Source organism: Pogona vitticeps, chromosome 3 (assembly GCF_051106095.1).
Source record: "Pogona vitticeps strain Pit_001003342236 chromosome 3, PviZW2.1, whole genome shotgun sequence".
Taxonomy (NCBI): Eukaryota; Metazoa; Chordata; class Lepidosauria; order Squamata; family Agamidae; genus Pogona; species Pogona vitticeps.
The window spans coordinates 177,056,217-177,075,470 of NC_135785.1; the positions used below are offsets into that span (position 1 = coordinate 177,056,217).

General features: G+C 40.0%; 1 protein-coding gene across 1 annotated transcript; it reads right to left on the reverse strand.

The window, feature by feature from the left end:
• Nucleotides 1–1,733: 1,733 nt before the first annotated feature.
• Nucleotides 1,734–7,788, reverse strand: LOC110070986 (P2Y purinoceptor 8). The gene is made up of 2 exons (XM_020778723.3): nucleotides 7,651–7,788; nucleotides 1,734–3,616 (listed from the first exon to the last, which is right to left on the reverse strand). Exon 2 carries the CDS (start codon nucleotides 3,573–3,575, stop codon nucleotides 2,511–2,513), a length of 1,065 nt encoding a protein of 354 aa, XP_020634382.3. The 5' UTR covers nucleotides 3,576–3,616; nucleotides 7,651–7,788; the 3' UTR covers nucleotides 1,734–2,510.
• Nucleotides 7,789–19,254: the final 11,466 nt, after the last annotated feature.

Sequence of the window (19,254 nt, forward strand, 5' to 3'; positions counted from 1 at the left end):
ATTCACCCAATTGTGTGCATTCACAGAGGCCACGAAGAAGAAAGACAAGTTACCTACGTGTTACACATCCCTCCCATCCTCCCCTCCATCCGTCACATTGTCTTTTATATATACTACCTTGACAGCGGTGGGCTATGGAAGGAACTGAGGAGACATTTGGAGGGCGGAGCATGCACTCCATGGAGGGATGTCTCATTGTCAAATGTTTTTTGAGCTCTAGAAACTTCTGAAACATCCTGCGCAGGCGCAAAACAACCCAATTGTGTGAATTTACAGAGGACCAGTAGAAGAATCATGGTTACAGGTAGGTAACCTGTTCATGTTCCTGCCACAACTCCACTCATATTCCCAATGTGCTTGGGGCTACAGCAGCTGAAAAACAGGCAGAAAAGATCGTGGACACTGCTGTTGAGAAATTTGTGGCTAGCTGACCTATGGATGATCAGTTTTTTGTATTCTTCATATAAATCTTTCTCTGGGAACAGTTAGTGCATCACAGACAATGCTTTTTGATTGCCTGAACCAGTAAAAAGCAAAGAACAGACAAGACTGATAATGATGCAAGACTGTTTCAGTACAGTTATACATCTGAAGGAGTAGGGATGGTACCTATTTATCTACTCGCATTTGCATGCTTTCGAACTGCTAGGTTGGCGAGGCAAGATAACATAGGAACATATAAAGAATAACATGGGATAAGATACAGCTCTTTTCCCAATAGAGACCAGCCAGATGCCTGTGGGAAAGCATCAGACTTTAACATTCATGGTTCTAAACACAGAGGCCTAAATCCAGCATGTACTCCTAACTAGAGATGGGCACGAGCCTCAGTTCAGAGGTTCATCCTGGTTTGTATGCATGGCTCCTGTGGTTCCTTTCCTCCGCCAACGTTCCACTCACCAGCCAGAGCACATTCCTGTATCTTTCTCTTCATCTGTTCAACCAGTCCATGGCAGGAGCACAGGCTTCCTTGTCCCGCCTTCTTGTCTGAGTGGGCAATTAGACAATGAGGTGGGGCAGGGGAGCCCATGCTCCTACAGGAGGAGGAGAGAAGCACACACCAGCTGGTGAGTGGGGGATCCAACGAAGAAGGTGAGGGAAGGGAGTGTGTTGCACCTGTGGCCCCGTGTGCATAAATCGGCACGAACCTCTAAAGTGAGACCCATTGAATCAATCTTGTCAGCACTTCTCTGGCTGCAAAATTTAGATTCGACTTGCAGCCAGAGAATCAACCTACAGACCAGAAAAAAAACAAAATGCAACAAAAATGGAACAAAAATGGCCAGTTATGGGATTAATCGGTTTTCAATGCATTGTAGGTCAATGGAGACTTGACCTACAGACTTTTCGACTTGCAGCCACCCGTTCCAATATGGATTAATTCCGTAAGTAGAGGGTCCACTGTACAGACCACAGATCAGTCCTCTCCTGCCTCAATCAAACATGGGTATACTGATGATCTTATCGTGTACCCTAATTTCTACCTGAAATAAACACTAGAGCTTAAACCTCATAGCCAAGACAGAGTTGATTCAACTATCATGCAGCTTAACCTGTATAAATAATAGCTGCAAATGAATACTATCATATAGAATGATGCAGTTGGAAGAGGCTTAAAGCTTAAAAGAGTTGAAGGCTAAAACTAACCACAGTGTAGGATACAATGCCACATGTGCATATTGCCTCAATATAGTATCTTTTAAGGAGATCACTATTTAACATGCCACAACATCTTAAACTGAAAAAGATTTTTATTAATTGAGCCATACAAATGAATATTAAATTAACTTCATGTAAGATCAGAACAAAGGAACAGTATATAAAGCTTTCTTAGAAGTGTATGTTTGTAGATTTGTACCTGCCATGTCATTCTAAGAATAATGGTTACATCTGATATAACCTTCTTGTCAGATATTCTTCACACCATAGAGTACAGCTTACGTATGGCTAGCTTTTTCAGACCATCAACAACGTTAAAGTATAGGAGTTGTTCAAGATCCTAGTCTTCCAAGAGTCTACACCCAAAGGTAACTGAGCATTTAGGGTAATTTAAAATAGTCTAGGGCCATGGTTTCTGAAGTGTGTGCTGTAGTGCCCTGTGGTGCTGCCAAACCCAGCCAGGAGCACTGTGGAATCCTCTCATCCTTCCCTTCTTCTCTGCCTCACCCAAAGTATCATATTGGGGAGACATGGCCATTTGCCAGTAAATCAGGGGAGCCACGAGTTCAAAATATTTGGGAACCACTTGTCTAGGAAGATGAGATCAGTAGATGTCTACTTCCAGTCAACCACGGTTTTTTCGACATTTGTTCTATGCATTATGGACAATCAACAGTGTGTGTCTATGGTTGCTCATAATATCTTTGTATGAACCACAATCTAGAGAAACAATCTAGACCAGTCTAGCCAAGTTTTGCAATCTGCTGTTGAGGTTCTCCATGTGTCCTAAACTTTCTTCATGGCAATTCAGTGTAATGACAAAGTTTATTATAAGGCAGAGTAGATGCAGCCTATATCTTTGGTAAATTTTGTATTGGTTTTACTTGCAGAACATACTCTGAAAAAATAGGGGTATCTTCATTTAAACCAACAACTACACACCTGCAGAGTTTCTTCTGTATCTTTTGCCGAAACTCTTTGGAGCCAAAATAGTAAACCAATGGATCAAAGCAGCAATTAAAGCTGGCTACTGCAAGTGATACTTTATATGCTTTATAAAATGAACTGCCTTGGAAAGTGAGGACATAATGAATGACAGATATGACAATATGAGGCAGGTACCAAATAGTGACCACCAACAGCAATGCTATTATCAAATAAACAGTTTGCTTCTTGGTTTCTCTGCGTTGTGCTGAAGAATGAAGAAGTGTGAAGATGATGGAGATATAACAAAATCCCATGACAAGCAAAGGTAGGAAAAAGAAGAAAAACATCAGAGAACCAAAGTAAATGATGAAGTCTGTTCGTGTTTTAAACATCTCTTTTGGCAAAACGTCAAAGCAGGTGGTCATTGGCAGCTGTAGCACATGTATGGTTAGATTGTTCTGCATGAGAGGCATGAGTGTCAATAAGACAAGCATCCAAATGATTATGCATGTCAGGACAGATGTTCTAATGGGCCTTATGGCCTTATAGTGCAAAGGGTGAACAATTCCCAGATAGCGCTCGATGCTGATGCTCATCATTGTTAAAATGGAACAGTGCATGTTTCCATAGGCTAGCACAGTGACAATGCGACACAGATCCTCCCCGAAAGGCCAAACATTTCTCTTTAGATGGTAGACTATTTGGAAAGGGAGGGTCATGCTGTAGACCAAGTCCGCAATGGTTAGATTAATGCAGAACACAATGGTGGGAGTCCAAGGCCTTGAATATCGGCAAAGGAACCACAAGGAAATGGAATTGAGTGGAATGCTGATGGGGAAGATAACCAAATATATGGCAGGCAAGATGACCTGGAACACAGAACTCTGGAGCATCTCCGCTGTGACATTTGACACCGATCTTGTATTATTTAGGAGAGGCGATGACTCTGACAACTTTGATGCCAAGGCAATCTGAATATCTTGAATCATCCTTCTGTAGGAAAGGACTTGAGGCCGGTGGAGACTTAGTCCTATATTTAAGAATGAAGAAATATATGTTGGAGAAATGATGCTTCAGTGTAAACAGTACAACAATCATATTGATTTTCTAGCTATTATCTATTAGGCAAGTGTTTAGTTAAAATGATTGTAAGCAAAGCTGTGCATAAAATCTTTGTATTTGTTCTCAGCTGTTCAGCTGCTCATCAGAATAAGGCTTCCAATTAAAACATCTAAAATGCCAACTGTGCAAATGCTCATAGACATCCCTAACACAGATGGATTATATTGTTAGGACAAGGAGGGGCACACCTGACAATGAAACTGGATGTGGATTGTCCCAAAATGCAAGTTTAGGAGAATAGATTGCTAATATGAAAAGTTAGTAGACCTAAACAGCAATGGGAGGACTAATGAGCATCTTCCAGTAACAGATGATAGTCATGAGGCAGCACGAAACCAGAAGAAGGGAAAGAGATCTGTGCAGAGAGTACGAGTGTCAATGTAATGTAGGTGGCATACTCAGCACCATTAAAGGAATGGTGGGGGATTATGTTGTAGCAAAATATGTAGGTGGGAGGGATATGGCCCATATAAAAGTAGAATACAATGTGCATGTAATTATCATTACGTCTTCTGGCTCTGCATTGATATCCAGTGTGATGGCGTGGACAGATCATCAAATTAGGAATCAGGACCCTGGGCTAAAACCACATACTCTGGACAAAGTCTGGGTGGAATCTGCAGTGTGGCTGCAAATGACACAAGCCCTCCTGTGGTTTGAAAATGATGCCCATTTTAACAACTGCAGTAGGGCTTGCATAGCTTGTTGGCATGGCAAGGAAGGGTTAGAACTGGACTCCCAGGGGAAACTCTTTTATCTATAGATTGTCCAGGCCATCACCAAGGTAAGGAGGACTGCAGTAGCATACACTTTCTTCCTGTCGATAGTGTCTGTTGTGAGACTTGCTGCCTCCTCTATGATCCCAGCTGCACCTACAATGGTGATTTCAGTCCTGGCTACAGCTATTGGTTGTTTCAAAGTGAATAATCACATTAAACAAGTGCAGGTGTTGGGAGCGGTTTCATACCTATTTGTAGCTAACCTGTGTAAAAACCTTTGTTGCAAATTATTGCAAAGATGTAGTTCTGGCCCCAGATTTAAATGCCTAATTAGCCATATATACTCACAGGGGTATAGAGATGATAAAGCTTTCTCTGAATATTTAAAACAACTTGAAAACCTTATTAATGTCATGATAAGTCAGAAGGGAAATGATGGCACATAGCAGCAATAAAGATACTTATTTTTAATACCCCAATGCACATGAACATTTATGCCTCCATACTGTAAATGGAAAAAATCTTATTGACATATTGCTGCTCATTAACAAGGTATTGTTTGCATTGCTGGGTGTTCACCTTAGTTTATGATTGGATGTGCACAACCAGCACCTCATTAATTAGTGGCAATTTGATGCCAAGACTTAAACAATTTCACTTACACAAGCATAAATCACCAAGAGGATTCTGGCCAATACAAATTATACTTCACCTGGTACCCCGTCCCCCTCCTTCTTCCCATGTGCCTGATGAATTTGTATTTATAATTCCTGGTATAATTATGCATACCATGAAAGGAAGAACATTTGTAATTACCTTGAAAATTACAGATAATGGAAAAAATCTGGGAGACAGGAAAATTCAAACTTTTACAATAATAGTACGATCAAATAAAATTTGCAGGAATATGCATATTGCATCATTTTGCCTGTAATATGGTGCAGAGTAGTTCAGCCTGTGGAGAGTTAGCACCCTTGTCTCTCTGCATCTTGGCTTAAGAGAAGCCCTATTCAGCATTCAGTTTGAAAATGTGGGGATCAAAGGATGATTGGAACAGATGTGCACATGTGAACCCATCCTCCACATTCCCACTCCACCCAAAAGTGGAACATACAAAACTATGGAAGACCTCCAGCTGAGGTGGTAAGCTGAAGGGTGGGTCTTAGCTGTATCCCCACATCATCAGAATCTTTTGAGCCCAACGCTTTCTCAGGCTAATCCTCTAAATACGTATGGCTATGGATTGTCTTAGAATTCAGCAACACATCTACCAAAAAGTATCAGCAACCAAAAATGATTTTAAAAAATCACACAATGTATGTCAAAATTTCTGAAACAATTTCAAATTAAAATTTTAGGATATGTCAACAATTAATAACATGACTTAATACACAATAATTAAGAAGAATATTAATTGCAAGTTCTGCCTTTAATGTAGGCCCAGCCTGTCAAATCTCCAAGTGAAGAAAGAGCGCGAGAGAGATGTAGCAAACTGCTTTTTTAGAAGGCTATCTTTTGTAATTTATTCATTATTAACAGTTCAAGGACTGAAGTTGGCTTCTGACATGATCATGTTACAAAATGTTTCCATTTTTTTCTGGTTCTGTGTCACTTACAAAATCAAAGGAAGCAGGAACTGACTTCTTGTGACATACCCTTTATGGCATGATCTTTCCTCATCACTGTTTCATAACTGAAAAAGGAAGAGTGTTCCATGTTTTCACAAAATTGTTCTTCAGGGGTTTGAAAACTCTTACAGAGCAGTTTGAAAATGCTCTTGATATGCTCACCTCACTTCCTATTAAACAGTGATTTTCCTTGCATGCTTAGTGTTGCTTCTCTTATTGGTGTTGGTTGTTTTGCTTTCTTCTTGTTGTTTCTATTAGTGATGCTGCAGCAGCGGCTGGTGCTACTACTTGTATTATTTTAAACTTTCCCTGAATTGTGCTTACATGTGCTTTCACAGATGGGATTTTCCAAAACCTACATTGAATCAGTAGCCATCTGCAAGCAATGCAGAAGATGGCAACTCTTGCATTGATTGCTAACAGTAAAAAATTAGAAGTGTGCAGACTTGTGTTTTTGGACTACAGCTCACAGAATTCCTCAGGGAAGATGCAAGGTGGCAGAACGTTTCAATGTTAGGCTGCAACCCTGTCCGTGTGCATTCATTGTACAATCTAATACGCAGATCTGATCTTTTCCCATGTTAGGCCAGCAGAGCTTGTGTGTTTCTGTAGCATTTCCATTTGATTTATTTTTCTTGCCTTTAGCATGTTTGATTGCCCATTTCGGTCCTCAACTGCTGTTGTTGGTGTATCCAGATGACATCACTGATGATGCATGGAGCAGGCATAGTGTGGGAGTGAACCATATTGATTTTGTTTGTTTTCTGCTCTCACAGGTAAAGATTGCAACTGCAATTCAATTTGCAAATTGTATTTAAAAAATACATCCCCCCTAGTTTAGCACTATAGCTGAACTTAGCACTATAGCACTAAACTGATACAGCAGTAATTCAAATGCCTTTTCAGTTGAGCACTACTTTACTTGCTAAACATTTAAAAAGGGGGGTTCTGAATACTGGCAAAAGGGATGGGTAAGAGGATGGTGATAATGGCACAGATAATTATACATTGTTGTGCAAACAACAGTAGCAATTTAAATGCCGAAGTTCAATATGGAGATATTTGCATCAGCCTGACATAAACTTCCATTTGGTCATACCCTGTGCTGAATCAAAACCCATCCCAGCCTGAGAAGGTTGGAAATTGCTTAGTACAGTTTTGACTCTGACCAAACTTTGTGCTGACATTGTAGATGGACTTAGTTGGAAGAGGTTTGGATCTGGAGTATCTCGGCTCCTCCCTCATCCTGCCCCCTCTATTATATCTTTTCAGATTCTGCCGGAAGATTGGAGCTAGCAGAGAGTAATTATGGCAGCCACTGCTACTACAAACACAGACAGATGCACTATGAAAATGATAGTTAAATCATGTGAACATAATAATTCATCTTCCATAAATATCCACTACATGCATTCATACATTTTTAAATGTCCATTTAAATTCCAGAGCAGCTTGCCAAAACAAGAGAACTGGGCTTCACAATTAATTTTATCCTAAATGAAAGTTTAGCAATTGAAGGCAATACTGCAGAATAAAACAAATACAATTGTTAAAAGAAAGATTCCACTCCCAAATCATAAAAAGTTGTAGTTTACCTCTTTATTCATCACCATCTGACGAGCTGATCTTTTGTTGATGAAATGTATTCATCTTTCTCTGTCTGAAAGTATACTGCTTATTATATTTCAAAAGACTTCCTTTGCTGTTGTATGCTTAGACCACTAAAAAAGGCTGAAAACAGGAACTCGGTTTCCTCCAATAATTGTTTTTCTGTCACATAGGCTGGCCCATCTGGTGGCAAAGGTTGTGAGTGCTTCTTTGAAAGACGGTTGTGTATCAATTCCAATAAATGTTATGGTACTTTATCCTTTCACCACCATTTAGTATTATTGCTCATACTATCATTTTTGGGCATCTTTGCCTGGCAGGTTTAGGGGTGCTATTTTGCAATGGTTCTGGTCTTATCTGCATGAGAGTTCCTAGCAGCTGGTGCTGGGGAATATTACTTAGCCTCATGGAGGCTCCATACTGTTCCCTTCGCTTTTCAACATCTACATGAAGCTTCTGGGGCAGATCATCCAGAGTTTGATGTCACATATTGATGAATAATACTGTTAGAATTCTTTACTCTTCTAGCACATTGTAGCAGGCATTCTCCAGATGGAAGTTTTGAAGATGACTTGCTGCATCCTTGCTGACTTTTGTGGATCCCCATTTCATGCACTGTATGTAGCTGGGCCAGACCAGGTTCCTCTCCTGTCACATTAATTTAGAACACACACACACCCTTTGGCCTCCAGTTACAGTATCAGACATCAAAAGCCTAATGGCTCAACTCAAGTTAAGAAAGGCCCCTGGGATCTGCTTCCACCAGAACTGATTAAAACAAATGCTGCCTGTTGGCAGTGCTCTTCACACTGATCAGACAGACAGACCAGATCCCTATGGATTGATGCACAGCAGCTATCATCCCAATATACCAAAAGGGACAGTGTTCGTCCCCTCCATTACCAATCAATCAGCTTGCTCAGTGTAATGAGTAAAATCTAGGCCAAAAATTTATGGTGGAAGTTTTGTGACTAATCCAACTGGGGAAAAATATCTTAGTGGAACAGCTAGTAAGTTTCAGGGACAGTTGTTGTATCATTGATCAACGCTTAGGCCTACAGAGAAATACAGCTCCAGGGATCAGTCTTTATCAAGTACTGACCTTCATCTACATAAACCTGCAGACAGGCTCTGCCTTATGGCATGCTGGTGGTACAGTCATTCTAGCCTTCTCACAAGCAGGACTTAGAAGAGGCCCCCTCAGGCTTGTACAACATACAGTACTCCCCTGAGAAGCAGAGTGTAATAAACCAGCAAAAGACTGAAATTCTTCACCAAAATATTCATTAAATGAAATGGGCATGACATCAAACAAAGTTAAGATTTACAAATATTTGGACATAGTCTTTCTTCCAAACAACTGGACAGTGTAGTGCTCAGATCACCTGTGTCACTAAGAATGTTCCAAGAATGTTTACTACTGTTATGAGATTATTATTTTTTCCTTGATAGGGAGCTCACATATATCATCTATATTAAAAGTGTTCCAGGACAGTGCAGTGCTCAACTTATTTATGGGGCAGAGCTATACATATATAAAGACTTCTGCCACCTTGAAGTAGTATGGGTCCACACTGTATCCCTCATGCCCTACATGGCATAAAATCTGAGATGGTGGCATTTAAAGCACATGCCTGGTATGAAATAACTAGTTTTTGGCCCAAGTTAAACTTTAAGGGCCTCTGGCTAACATTCTTTAACGGATAACCACCCTTCAGGCTGGGTAAGAGTTATTTATGAGAAGCTAGGTATCTATGGGTTTTCATTTTCCCAGATCTGTCGTAACTTGGGCTTTTGACAGCCAAAGAAACCATCACAGAATAGATCTGTTATGTAGCCTTCCAGGTAGACTGAACCCAAGTTTCACAAAATCTAGCATCTGGGAAAACTTTGCCCCAGGATATTATGTTTGCAGCCTATCATAGATTTTCCACCCTGGCACATTTCAGTGCATCCCCACCAACATGGAGGAAGATATTAGCATACACCATATTTGCCCCTGCTATTCCAGTGTGGTTGAGACTGTGAAACATAGTTTATTAAATGGTTTATTTTATGAGGATACCCAAAGTTTTCCCATTAAAGAAAATCCCAGTCACTATTACTATATTTTATATCTCTATCCTCCTCTCTAACTCTTCAAGCAAAGTGACAGCTAAAGTAGCAATATTCTGTGCAATGTTTTGTTTAACTCTAAAGTAATTGGCAAACCACTCCATTAATCATTGTTGACTCCTAACAGAGCATAGCTGAGGAATAAAGTGAGAAGGGAGCTCGTGACCAGAGCAAGCAAACAGGGAGTGCTCACAAGAGTTTCACTGGGAAAAGACAGGAAGGAAAGGGCTACTGGAGGTGGTTAGTGCTCCATTGTTGGAGGCATTCAAGTGAAATTTAGACAACCACCTGGCAGATATCCTTTGATTTGAATTCCTGCATTGAGCAGGGGGTTAGACTCAATATCCTTATAGGCCCCTTCCAACTTCTATGATCTATGATTCTGTTTAGTTACAGTAATAGCAAGATTTTAGGTATATGTGTATATATACTGTATACACATAAAGTGTGCTGCTGCTTATATACACAAATATTTTATATATATGCTTTTTATATTGTATATTTTATGTATATGTATTTTTGATATTGGTCTTTGACTGTAATAAAGTATCTATCTGTTTATCTACCATACTAGAAATAATGCAGAATTATTAATGAGGATTCAAATTTGTTCTCTGTATATAATTCTTACATATAATTCTTATATGGCTTTCTTGTACTGATAAGCAGTATCAATTTGGTTTCTTTGTTTTGTGGCTGATTGTAATAATTAATAATATATTGATGATACCCAGCTCTATCTCTATTTCTCAACTGATGCTAAAAGAGGTTCTGGAAGTTCTTAGTCATCATCTGGATGCAGTAACGATGCAGACTATTATCTGGCATGTGCTATAGAGATGATAATGTTACCAATCTTGAACCAACTAGCTTCCAGGTTTTTTGAGATGAATCCATTCTGCCGGTTGTGAGCTAAATTACTTGGGACCAGGATGTGTGAAAGATTTGTTCCTCCCATATAACTCACATCATGTAACTGAGAGGGTAGTTACACTATGGAAATGAATTGGTAGTTGGATTGGGGGTTTTGACATTGGGTTAAAGCCACATGGTAGTCACATAGTATTTGGGTTGGTATGTGTGCCCTCTTGAGAAAAAAACCAATCCATTTTTCAGCTGTATCGTATATAAGTTGAGGGGGCTGCATGCGATTTTAAAATCATTGCAATTGAAGCTTTATCCACCCACTCTCGAGCTGGTCACTGCGGTGATGAGAGAGAGTCTGCTGGCAAAGCCACTTGTCCCTTTAGAAAGCTTGGCTACTTCTGTCCCGTTAAGATCTCCAGCTGTTCCCTGGGAGGCAGAAAGAAGCACATTTAGGAAAACAGGTATGCAGAAAGAGAGAGCTGTCAAAGGCCAGAAGGAGAAAGAAGCCAGCGTATGGCTCCTGAAAATATATTGTCCCTTTTTGGTTCCAAAGAACATCAACCAGGGATGGACTGCGGATATTTGCAAAGAGGCAAGGAAGAGGCCCATATGGCAATCGAATCCACTCCCCTGCTCATTGTTATTCTATGCCAGAGGTTCCTACATCTTTTACAGCACAAACTTGAATGGAATATATCTGTATATCAAACAGGCTATCACTCAGCTGTTAAATAACCATTGACTTGCTTACCAACCAACCATGATTTGTATTTTGATGCCATATATAAATATTTGCCATTTTATATATTACTCTTAAGTCTGAAGAATTAGGCTTGTCCATGAAAGCTCACATTAAATTACAAAAGTTAAGTCTTTAAACTGCTACCACATTTTGTTCTTTTTATTTGTTCTTTTATTTTTACTTTTATTTTGTTTTTACCTATGATGCTTGCACAGACTAACATGGCTACCTCTATGGGATTGACATGAATTGTTATTCAAAGATTCTGAGTTTTATCTCATATGTCTGAAGAAATCATAAAATAATTGAGTTGGAAGGGGCCTATATGGCCATCAAATCTAACTCCCTTGCTCAGTGCAGGAATCCAAATCAGAGGTTGTCCAATTTTCTCTTTAATACCTCCGTCAATGGAGCACTCACCATCTCCCAAGGTAAATGTTTCCATTGTCATACTGCTCTAGCACTTAAGAAGTTTTTCTGGATATTCCGCCAAAATCTGGCTTCCTGTAACTTGAGCCCATTATTACATGTCCTGCACTCTGGGATGGTCAAGGACAGATCCTGCCCCTCCTTTGTATGACCCCTGTGTCAACAGTGTTATTGTTAATAGAGGTGCCACATGCTTCCCTCTCCTGCCTCCTCTGGATGATCACACACTTGTTAGCAGCACTGCATATCCTTCCTCTGCCTCCTCCAGCAGCTACCCACTCAGACAAGGGCAGGGAAGCCCGCCGTGCTGCTTCTGAGTGGGTGGTTGCCCAGAGGAGCCAGAAAAGAGAAGCACACTGCTGCCAGTGAGTTGGTGATCAGCTAGAAAAGGTGAGGGAGGGAAGTGTACTATTGCTGGTGACTGAGTGATCGCCCAGAGGAGGCAGAGATGGAAGTGCACAACACCTGTGGAACACCTGCGAGGGTGTCACGCGAACTGGCCAAATCGCCAGACCATAGTTCATGCCCATCTCTAATTGTTACCTTGTAGTCTTACAGATTTTTAATTTTAAACTCAGCATCTTGTTTATTTTCACCCAAAAGCAGAGTGGATCTAAGGTTACAGAACAGCTCCAGGAAGTTACAATTGTTGTTAATGAACTTAGTATAGCTGAAGTTTTTTCTTAGCACAACAGCTTCCTCTAGTGGAGTTCTACAGTATGCTTTATTTTAATTGATGTTGTTTAGTAATAAGCAGCACAATCTTGCCAGTGCTTACTTGGAAGTAAGTTCCATTTTCCCCTTTGGGCCCCTCCCAGTATGTTTACAACAGCAGCCACATATTTTTTAAAAAGAGTCAAAACACAAAGCAATGATCCCAAACCATTTTCAGACAGTGGGCAGGCCCATAGGAAAAGTCAGCTCTCAAAACATACACCAGTGGACATACACATCTCTACATTCAGTTACTCAAAATAATTAAACAATTAATTCAAAATGTTGTGTTACGGGCTTTTCATGTTTGCTCAAGTGCCAGATTGCTAGGATTGGCATTCCAAGGCTCACTTCCTTAAACAGATGTGTTATTTGGGCAATATGAATATGGTGTGGCGTTCTATGTTGCAGCCAGTTCTTACTTCACAAGTATCTTGGGGATAAATGGCCGTCAGTGGAAGAATGACAGGCTCATGAATGAGCTTTGCCCATTGAAACAGAGACGTGAAATCTATGCAATTGAAAATGTCAAGCAACTGACACTACCATGCTGTGTGACTTATAAGTTCTCAACTGGCAGCTAATAATATCAATGAGAATGGCAGAGCTGGAGGAGACACGGCCAAATATCTAATCTACACCTCTGCATGCCACAGCAGAGATATTTTTTAAAGCCTTTTTCTTTTTAGCTAATTAAGAGGGAGAATGGACAGGATGGACTCTAATGTGCTAATTTAGAGCCTGGGAAGTTGCTTTTAAAAATCATTACTGTAATTATATACTATTGTACCTACCTGTTTTACTGAGATTTAAAATGGGTTCTTTTAGAATCAGAGGCAGTGAACGTATCAATGGAGGGAAAATTACAAAGCTCTATTAAAGACAGAGTAAAACAGAAAGCCTAAGTGATGAAGTAGTAGAGAGAAACCTTAAGCCCTGTATTCTTATCTGGAACCCCTGAAGAACAACAGCAGCCAACCTCTAAAATGAATTGCACAGCATCTTTCACAATCCAAGTCTACAAGAAAGCTTGTAGGCACACGAGTTTACCACACATATTCTGGTGCTGCCAACTTCATTGATGTTTACATTTAACTAATTAGCAGAATTATAGAACAGAGGATAGCCAGATCAAACACCAGAGCTTAAACATCTGGAAAACCTGTCTAGCCTGTGTGCTTCTTCTTGTAAAACTTATCACTTGAGAACATCTGGGGAAACATCTCATACTTTCTCAGATGACCTGTGGTCAAGGTTGGCCTGACGATGGGGCTGCTTTCTATCGGTTTCTAGCAGCTGGTGCCTTCCTCCAAGTAATCTCCAATTATCTCTGGTATCTACAGTATCTCTGTTTAGCAGCAGCTCCAGTTCTGGGCATAGAGGGAAATATTCATGCATACCGCACTAACCCTCTTCACCATGGCAAAAGTCTTCCTCATGGACACCACCCCACCCCTATCTGGATAGAATAGCACAATGTTCTGCAACAAGCTGCAACGGATACTATGAATGGCTTCTGTATAGAACTGCTAGATAGTTCAGGGGCTTACTGCAGAGCCACAGGTTGGGAGTTCAGTTCCCCACGATGTCTCCTTGACAAGGGTTGGACTCAGTGATCTATAAGGTACAAGTAGAAGTCATTACAGCCATTCTTAGAGATAATTCTATGCCTTACCACCAGCACAGTATCACACAATAAGCTACTTGTCACACAAGTCTCTCCTATGCTATCAAGTTTTACCTCATTCTATTGAACATTTTTCTGAATGCAAGCCATACACTGTATTTTTCCCTACATACATGCAAGGTGGAATATAGTAGATTCTATTCAGCTTTAATACATCATGAATATGGCCATATATGTGATGGGCCTGCTTTTGCTGCCATACACATAAGTAATGGAAGCAACCCAGTTTTGCAATATCTCAAAGATGAACAAAGAGGTTTTCCTGGATGGCAGCTTGTTTTATTGAACACAAGACTCTTGGAGTTTTTACTGAAATATGGTTACACAGCTATCCTCCCATTGGCAACAGATATTCCACTGCCATGACAGATGTGGATCACGTTATTCCCACCAACCAGAAAAACATCAGCCTCTGTATTTTGAATCCCAACCCTCTTAATTTCTACCAACTCTATTGTTTTGTCCTGTCAATTTAGGGTGACCCAAAAGGAGGCGGGGCTTTGTCACAATGAGATTGGTCAGGTTTCAAGAGGTTCCTGAAACTGACCGAGACCACTTGGTTTCGACCCCTCCAAACTTGGGGTGTGTGTGTGACTTTTACTAGGAGAAGTGAAATTCCGAAGCAACAGAATCTGACTGAGAAGGGAGGTGGCCCGGGAGATTCCTGGACTGGCCTGTCTTTGAAGTGGCAATCTGGAAGCAGAACTGAGTGGGCGCCATCTTTGGCACAGAGCTGTGAATGCTCCAAAGGCAGAGAGCGGAAAAGAACAGAAGGATTTTGGAAAAATAATCTTGACCAAACTTGAAGTGGTTTGTTTTACATATGGAACTGTTAAGAACCTAAACAATGAAGAGATTGGGTATAATCTGTCAGACCAAGTGACTAGACCTATATCTGGCCAGACCGGCAAACACCCCCCCCCCGCCTTCATCTGAGGCTTGGCTGAGAGAAACAGAAAGAAAGGAGTCGAAAGTGGGGGGGGGGGAACTAACTTGCTCCCGCAGGACAATATAACTATAAACTACTGATGGATTTAAATCTGTGAAGCAGCTATAAACAGTCTTGGGAAAAGCCCTTCCTCATGTCAACCTTCTGCCCCAAGCTACTATTGTGAGTAACTATTGTGGTCACTACCTGCTGGAAAGAAACCCAGATAATACCTCCAATTATGGGACAAGAAGACGTCCTCAAGAATATTCAGAACATTATACTTAATGGACTGCACCAGATGGAAACAGAGATGGATCAGCCATTTGAACAAATTAAAGATGTGGGGACAGAAATGGAATTTACAGCGAAGACGGAGAAAGAAGTGAAACTATGACAGGGAATCAATTTTTTAAAACCACAAACAGAGACAGACAATTTTATTCTTAAACCCCAGAAGGTTCTAGAAGAAAAAGTTGAAGATACAATGCAGCGGAGAGCCAATTTGTTAATCCCGCTTATGGAGAAGTCAACAGTGGAAGTGCAACAAATGGCAAAGTTTACTATGAACTTTGATATGAAAGGGAGAAGAGTAGAGATGATGGGACACATGCTGTGACAGATGAAAAAAAGGAGACAATACCTGGAGTGGATGAAGCTCTTGAGAATGGATCTGTGGTCCATAAGATGGAAAACTAAAGAAGACAGGATAAGAGGGGCACAAAATATTGGTTAGAATAAGGAGATAGAGCAGCGGAGATAGACGTTGTTAAATCTAAGAAGGTATTTGTGGTGAAAGAATATATGATAAAATAAACACAAATTAATGGTTATAACAGTGATTGAAAGCAATAGAGCAATTTAGAATAATAAATATAAGATGACAGAATAATATTACACCTATAAAACTAGTAAACTTAAAGATAAAAAGAGAAAGTCCATGAAAATGGAAGATTAGTAATGATAAATATTATAGAAAATTGTTATAATGTTTTTTCTCTCTCTTTGTATGATTTCCATCTTTAATACAATTTTATAAGCGGATGTAAGAATACTTTTAGCTTTCTGGAATTTTACCCTTTCTTACCCTTCCCCCCCTTACCTGGCCCTCTATTTGTACCATAACCCTTATTCCTATGAAAATGAAGCAAAAATATGTTACAAGTCAATTTAGGGTGACTCCATGAATAAGCGATCTCCGAAATGCCCTATCCTCAACAGCCCTGCTTGTGTATATGTTCAAAGTATATTGAAAATTGCCAGTCTGTTGGCCATTGTGTTGTTTTCCATATTTGTTGGCATATTCTTGTTAGTATTGTGACAGATTTAGTCTGTGTTTTGAAATAGATAGTCATGTGTAACTGCTTTGACTGTGTTTTAGGATTACTTGGGTTTCCCATTTCTAAGAGTGGTATTTATTTGTTCCTTTTTTATATTTCTATACAGTGGAACCTCTACTTACGAACGTCCCTAGCTACAAATGATCCAACTTATGAACAGCTCTGTTCGCAAAATATTGCTTCTGCTTGCGAATGGAGCTTCAAAATACAAACAAAAAATTGCGGGAGAGGTGGGGAAAGCGCAGAATTTGAACTTTCAGTTGACTGTAATATTAAATTAAAATTAAATGTGAAAATTAGACTGTAATTTAAAAATGTAAAATTTATTTATTTATTTTTGCATTCTGTGGCTTCTGGAGTTTGTGTACTGTGATCTCTCTGTTGTTTTAAAATGTGTGGGTTTCAAATGTGACTCCAAAGTTTTTTTTTCTTTGGGGATCTGTTTGCTGTAATAAGGGTTGCTGGTTGTAGATGCACGCAGGCTGTAAAATGCAGTTTAGACTCCACAGTTTTTTTTCTTAAAATCAGAAAATATTCTGTGAGGGGCTGTGCTGGCTGTTGATGCAGGCAGGCTATAAAATGCAGTTTAGACTCTCTTTTTGTGATGAGTTCTGTGCTGATATAATGCATTCTGGATTCTGTGGCTTCTAGGGTTTGTGTACTGTGACCTCTCTTTTGTTTTAAAATGTGTGTTTAAAATGTGGCTCCAAGGTCTGTCTCTTTTAAAATCAGAAAACTGTGGTGCTTGTTGATGCAGGCAGGCAGGCTTTAAAATGGAGTTTAAAATGGAGTTTTAAAATGGAGTCTTCTGTAGACTCAAGCCCCCCCCCCTTGTCTTCTCTCTCTCTCTCTCTTCTTGTCTGAGGGGTCTGTGTGCCCCAGTGATGACCTTCTTTCTTTCTTTCCTCTTTTCCCCATTGTTCCTTCCCTCTCCCCCCTCCTGCCTTCCTTTCCTGCCCTTTTTTTAAGCTAAAAGGTACTTGGCTTGGCTTACTTTGGTTTAAAAGCTGCTTGTTTTTAAAGGTGTTCTGTTTAGCTGTTCCCTCCCCCCTCCCTCCTTTCCTGCCCTTTTTTGGACCTAGGTTCGTCTTAGGTGAAAAGAAGAAAAATTCTCCCCCTAGTGGTAGAGGACGGATTAACCGGCTTTGCATTCATTCCTATGGGAACTAATGCTTCGACTTAAGAACGGCGCCTCTAGATAAGAACAAAAAATAGCAGGAATTGATTAAATGGTTTTCAATGCATTCCTATGAGAATTTTTGCTTCTACTTATGAATGTTTCAACTAACGAACATTTTCTGGGATGGATTAAGCTCGTAAGTAGAGGTTCTACTGTGCTTAGTGTTATCAGCTTCAAATATTGCCTTTTAATGATTTACTGTATGCCATCTTTGTATACTTATTGTTTTGTTCTTAAATGTCTTTTAATGTTGCAAGCCACCTTGGGACCTTTTCTAAGGAGAAAGACAGGGTAAAATATTTGTTGGTATTTGTGGTTGATTTCCTTTTAGTGCTTTCAGAGCAGCTTTCACTTCATTTTCTAGAACTGTAGGTTTTTCATTATAAGAGTCTTCCTCAAAGAAGTCTATGATCCTTTTATCTCTTCTATATAGGTCTTCAATACACTGTTAACACATTCTCTTTCATTTCTCCTGGTCATAGAGCATACTCCCCTGTTGGTACTTCAGCATTCCTAATCTAGGCTTAAATTTTTCTTCGATTTTTTGGATCACCTGGAAGATATCTCTTGTTTTTCCTCTTTTTTCCTGTTTCCGTGCACTCTTATTGTAATAGTTCTCTGTCTCTGTGTGACAGTTGCTGAAATATTGTATTCAGGGTTCTGATACTGTTTCTATCACTTTTCACTTTTCACCTGCACTTTAAAAATTTAGGTATTTCTTCCATCATCCATCTAGGTTTTCCTTTTCTTTTTATTGCCGGAATTATCTTTTTTTGCTTTCTTCTCTAATAATTTCTCTGGTTTCAGTCCCCAGTTCATCTGGTTCAGGGTCCCTTGAGTTCACTAATACAAAGCTGTTCTTTATTTGGATTTTAAATTCACAGGAATGTTGTTTAAATTATGGTTTGGCACTATGATTATCTTAGTGTTCTTTTTCAGCTTTACTCTGATATTGGCTATTAACCATTCATGATGGGTTCTGACAATCTGCTCCTGGTCTTGGTCTGGCTGAGAGGACACTCCTTCTCCATTTCCTGCTTCCAATGGCAGGGTCCATTTGATTTCCATATTGACCATCTGGTGATGTCCATGTGTACAGCCCTCTGTTTCGTTGCTTGAAGTATGTATATGCTCCTTAGCACAAAAAAGGTTTAACACTTTTTTTTAAAAGCCAGTGAAATTATGTGCTTGATCCAAATTTATGCAAAAATAGACTGCTGCAGAACAAAGGTGGGGCTAAGGCTGGTTTGCCTCGCCAGGACGAAAGCTAGACGATTACTGCAGCAACCGTCCACCTGTTCAATCGTTTCCTCCGTAGTGACCTCTTTCCCCCTTAAGCTTGTTTTCCTTCGACTCGCGAGTTGACAAGCTCCACTTCAGTATGTTTCCAAGGCTGTATTTAAAAGAAAATAATGAAAAATGTCCCCATGAAATTACAAGCCGCACAAACTCCTGCTTTGATTGCCGACCTGGGTGGGGTGGGGATGCTACTGTCAAACCACAAGGACGATGAAATTTAGAATGGATTTCTAAAAGGCAGTTTTCAGTGTCACTGCAACGCAAGGGAGGAAAACAGCCAGCTATCGAAA

Bases quoted from the DNA above. Each gene is read 5' to 3' on its own strand.
- LOC110070986 (XM_020778723.3), bottom strand. From the start codon at position 3,575: ATGATTCAAGATATTCAGATTGCCTTGGCATCAAAGTTGTCAGAGTCA.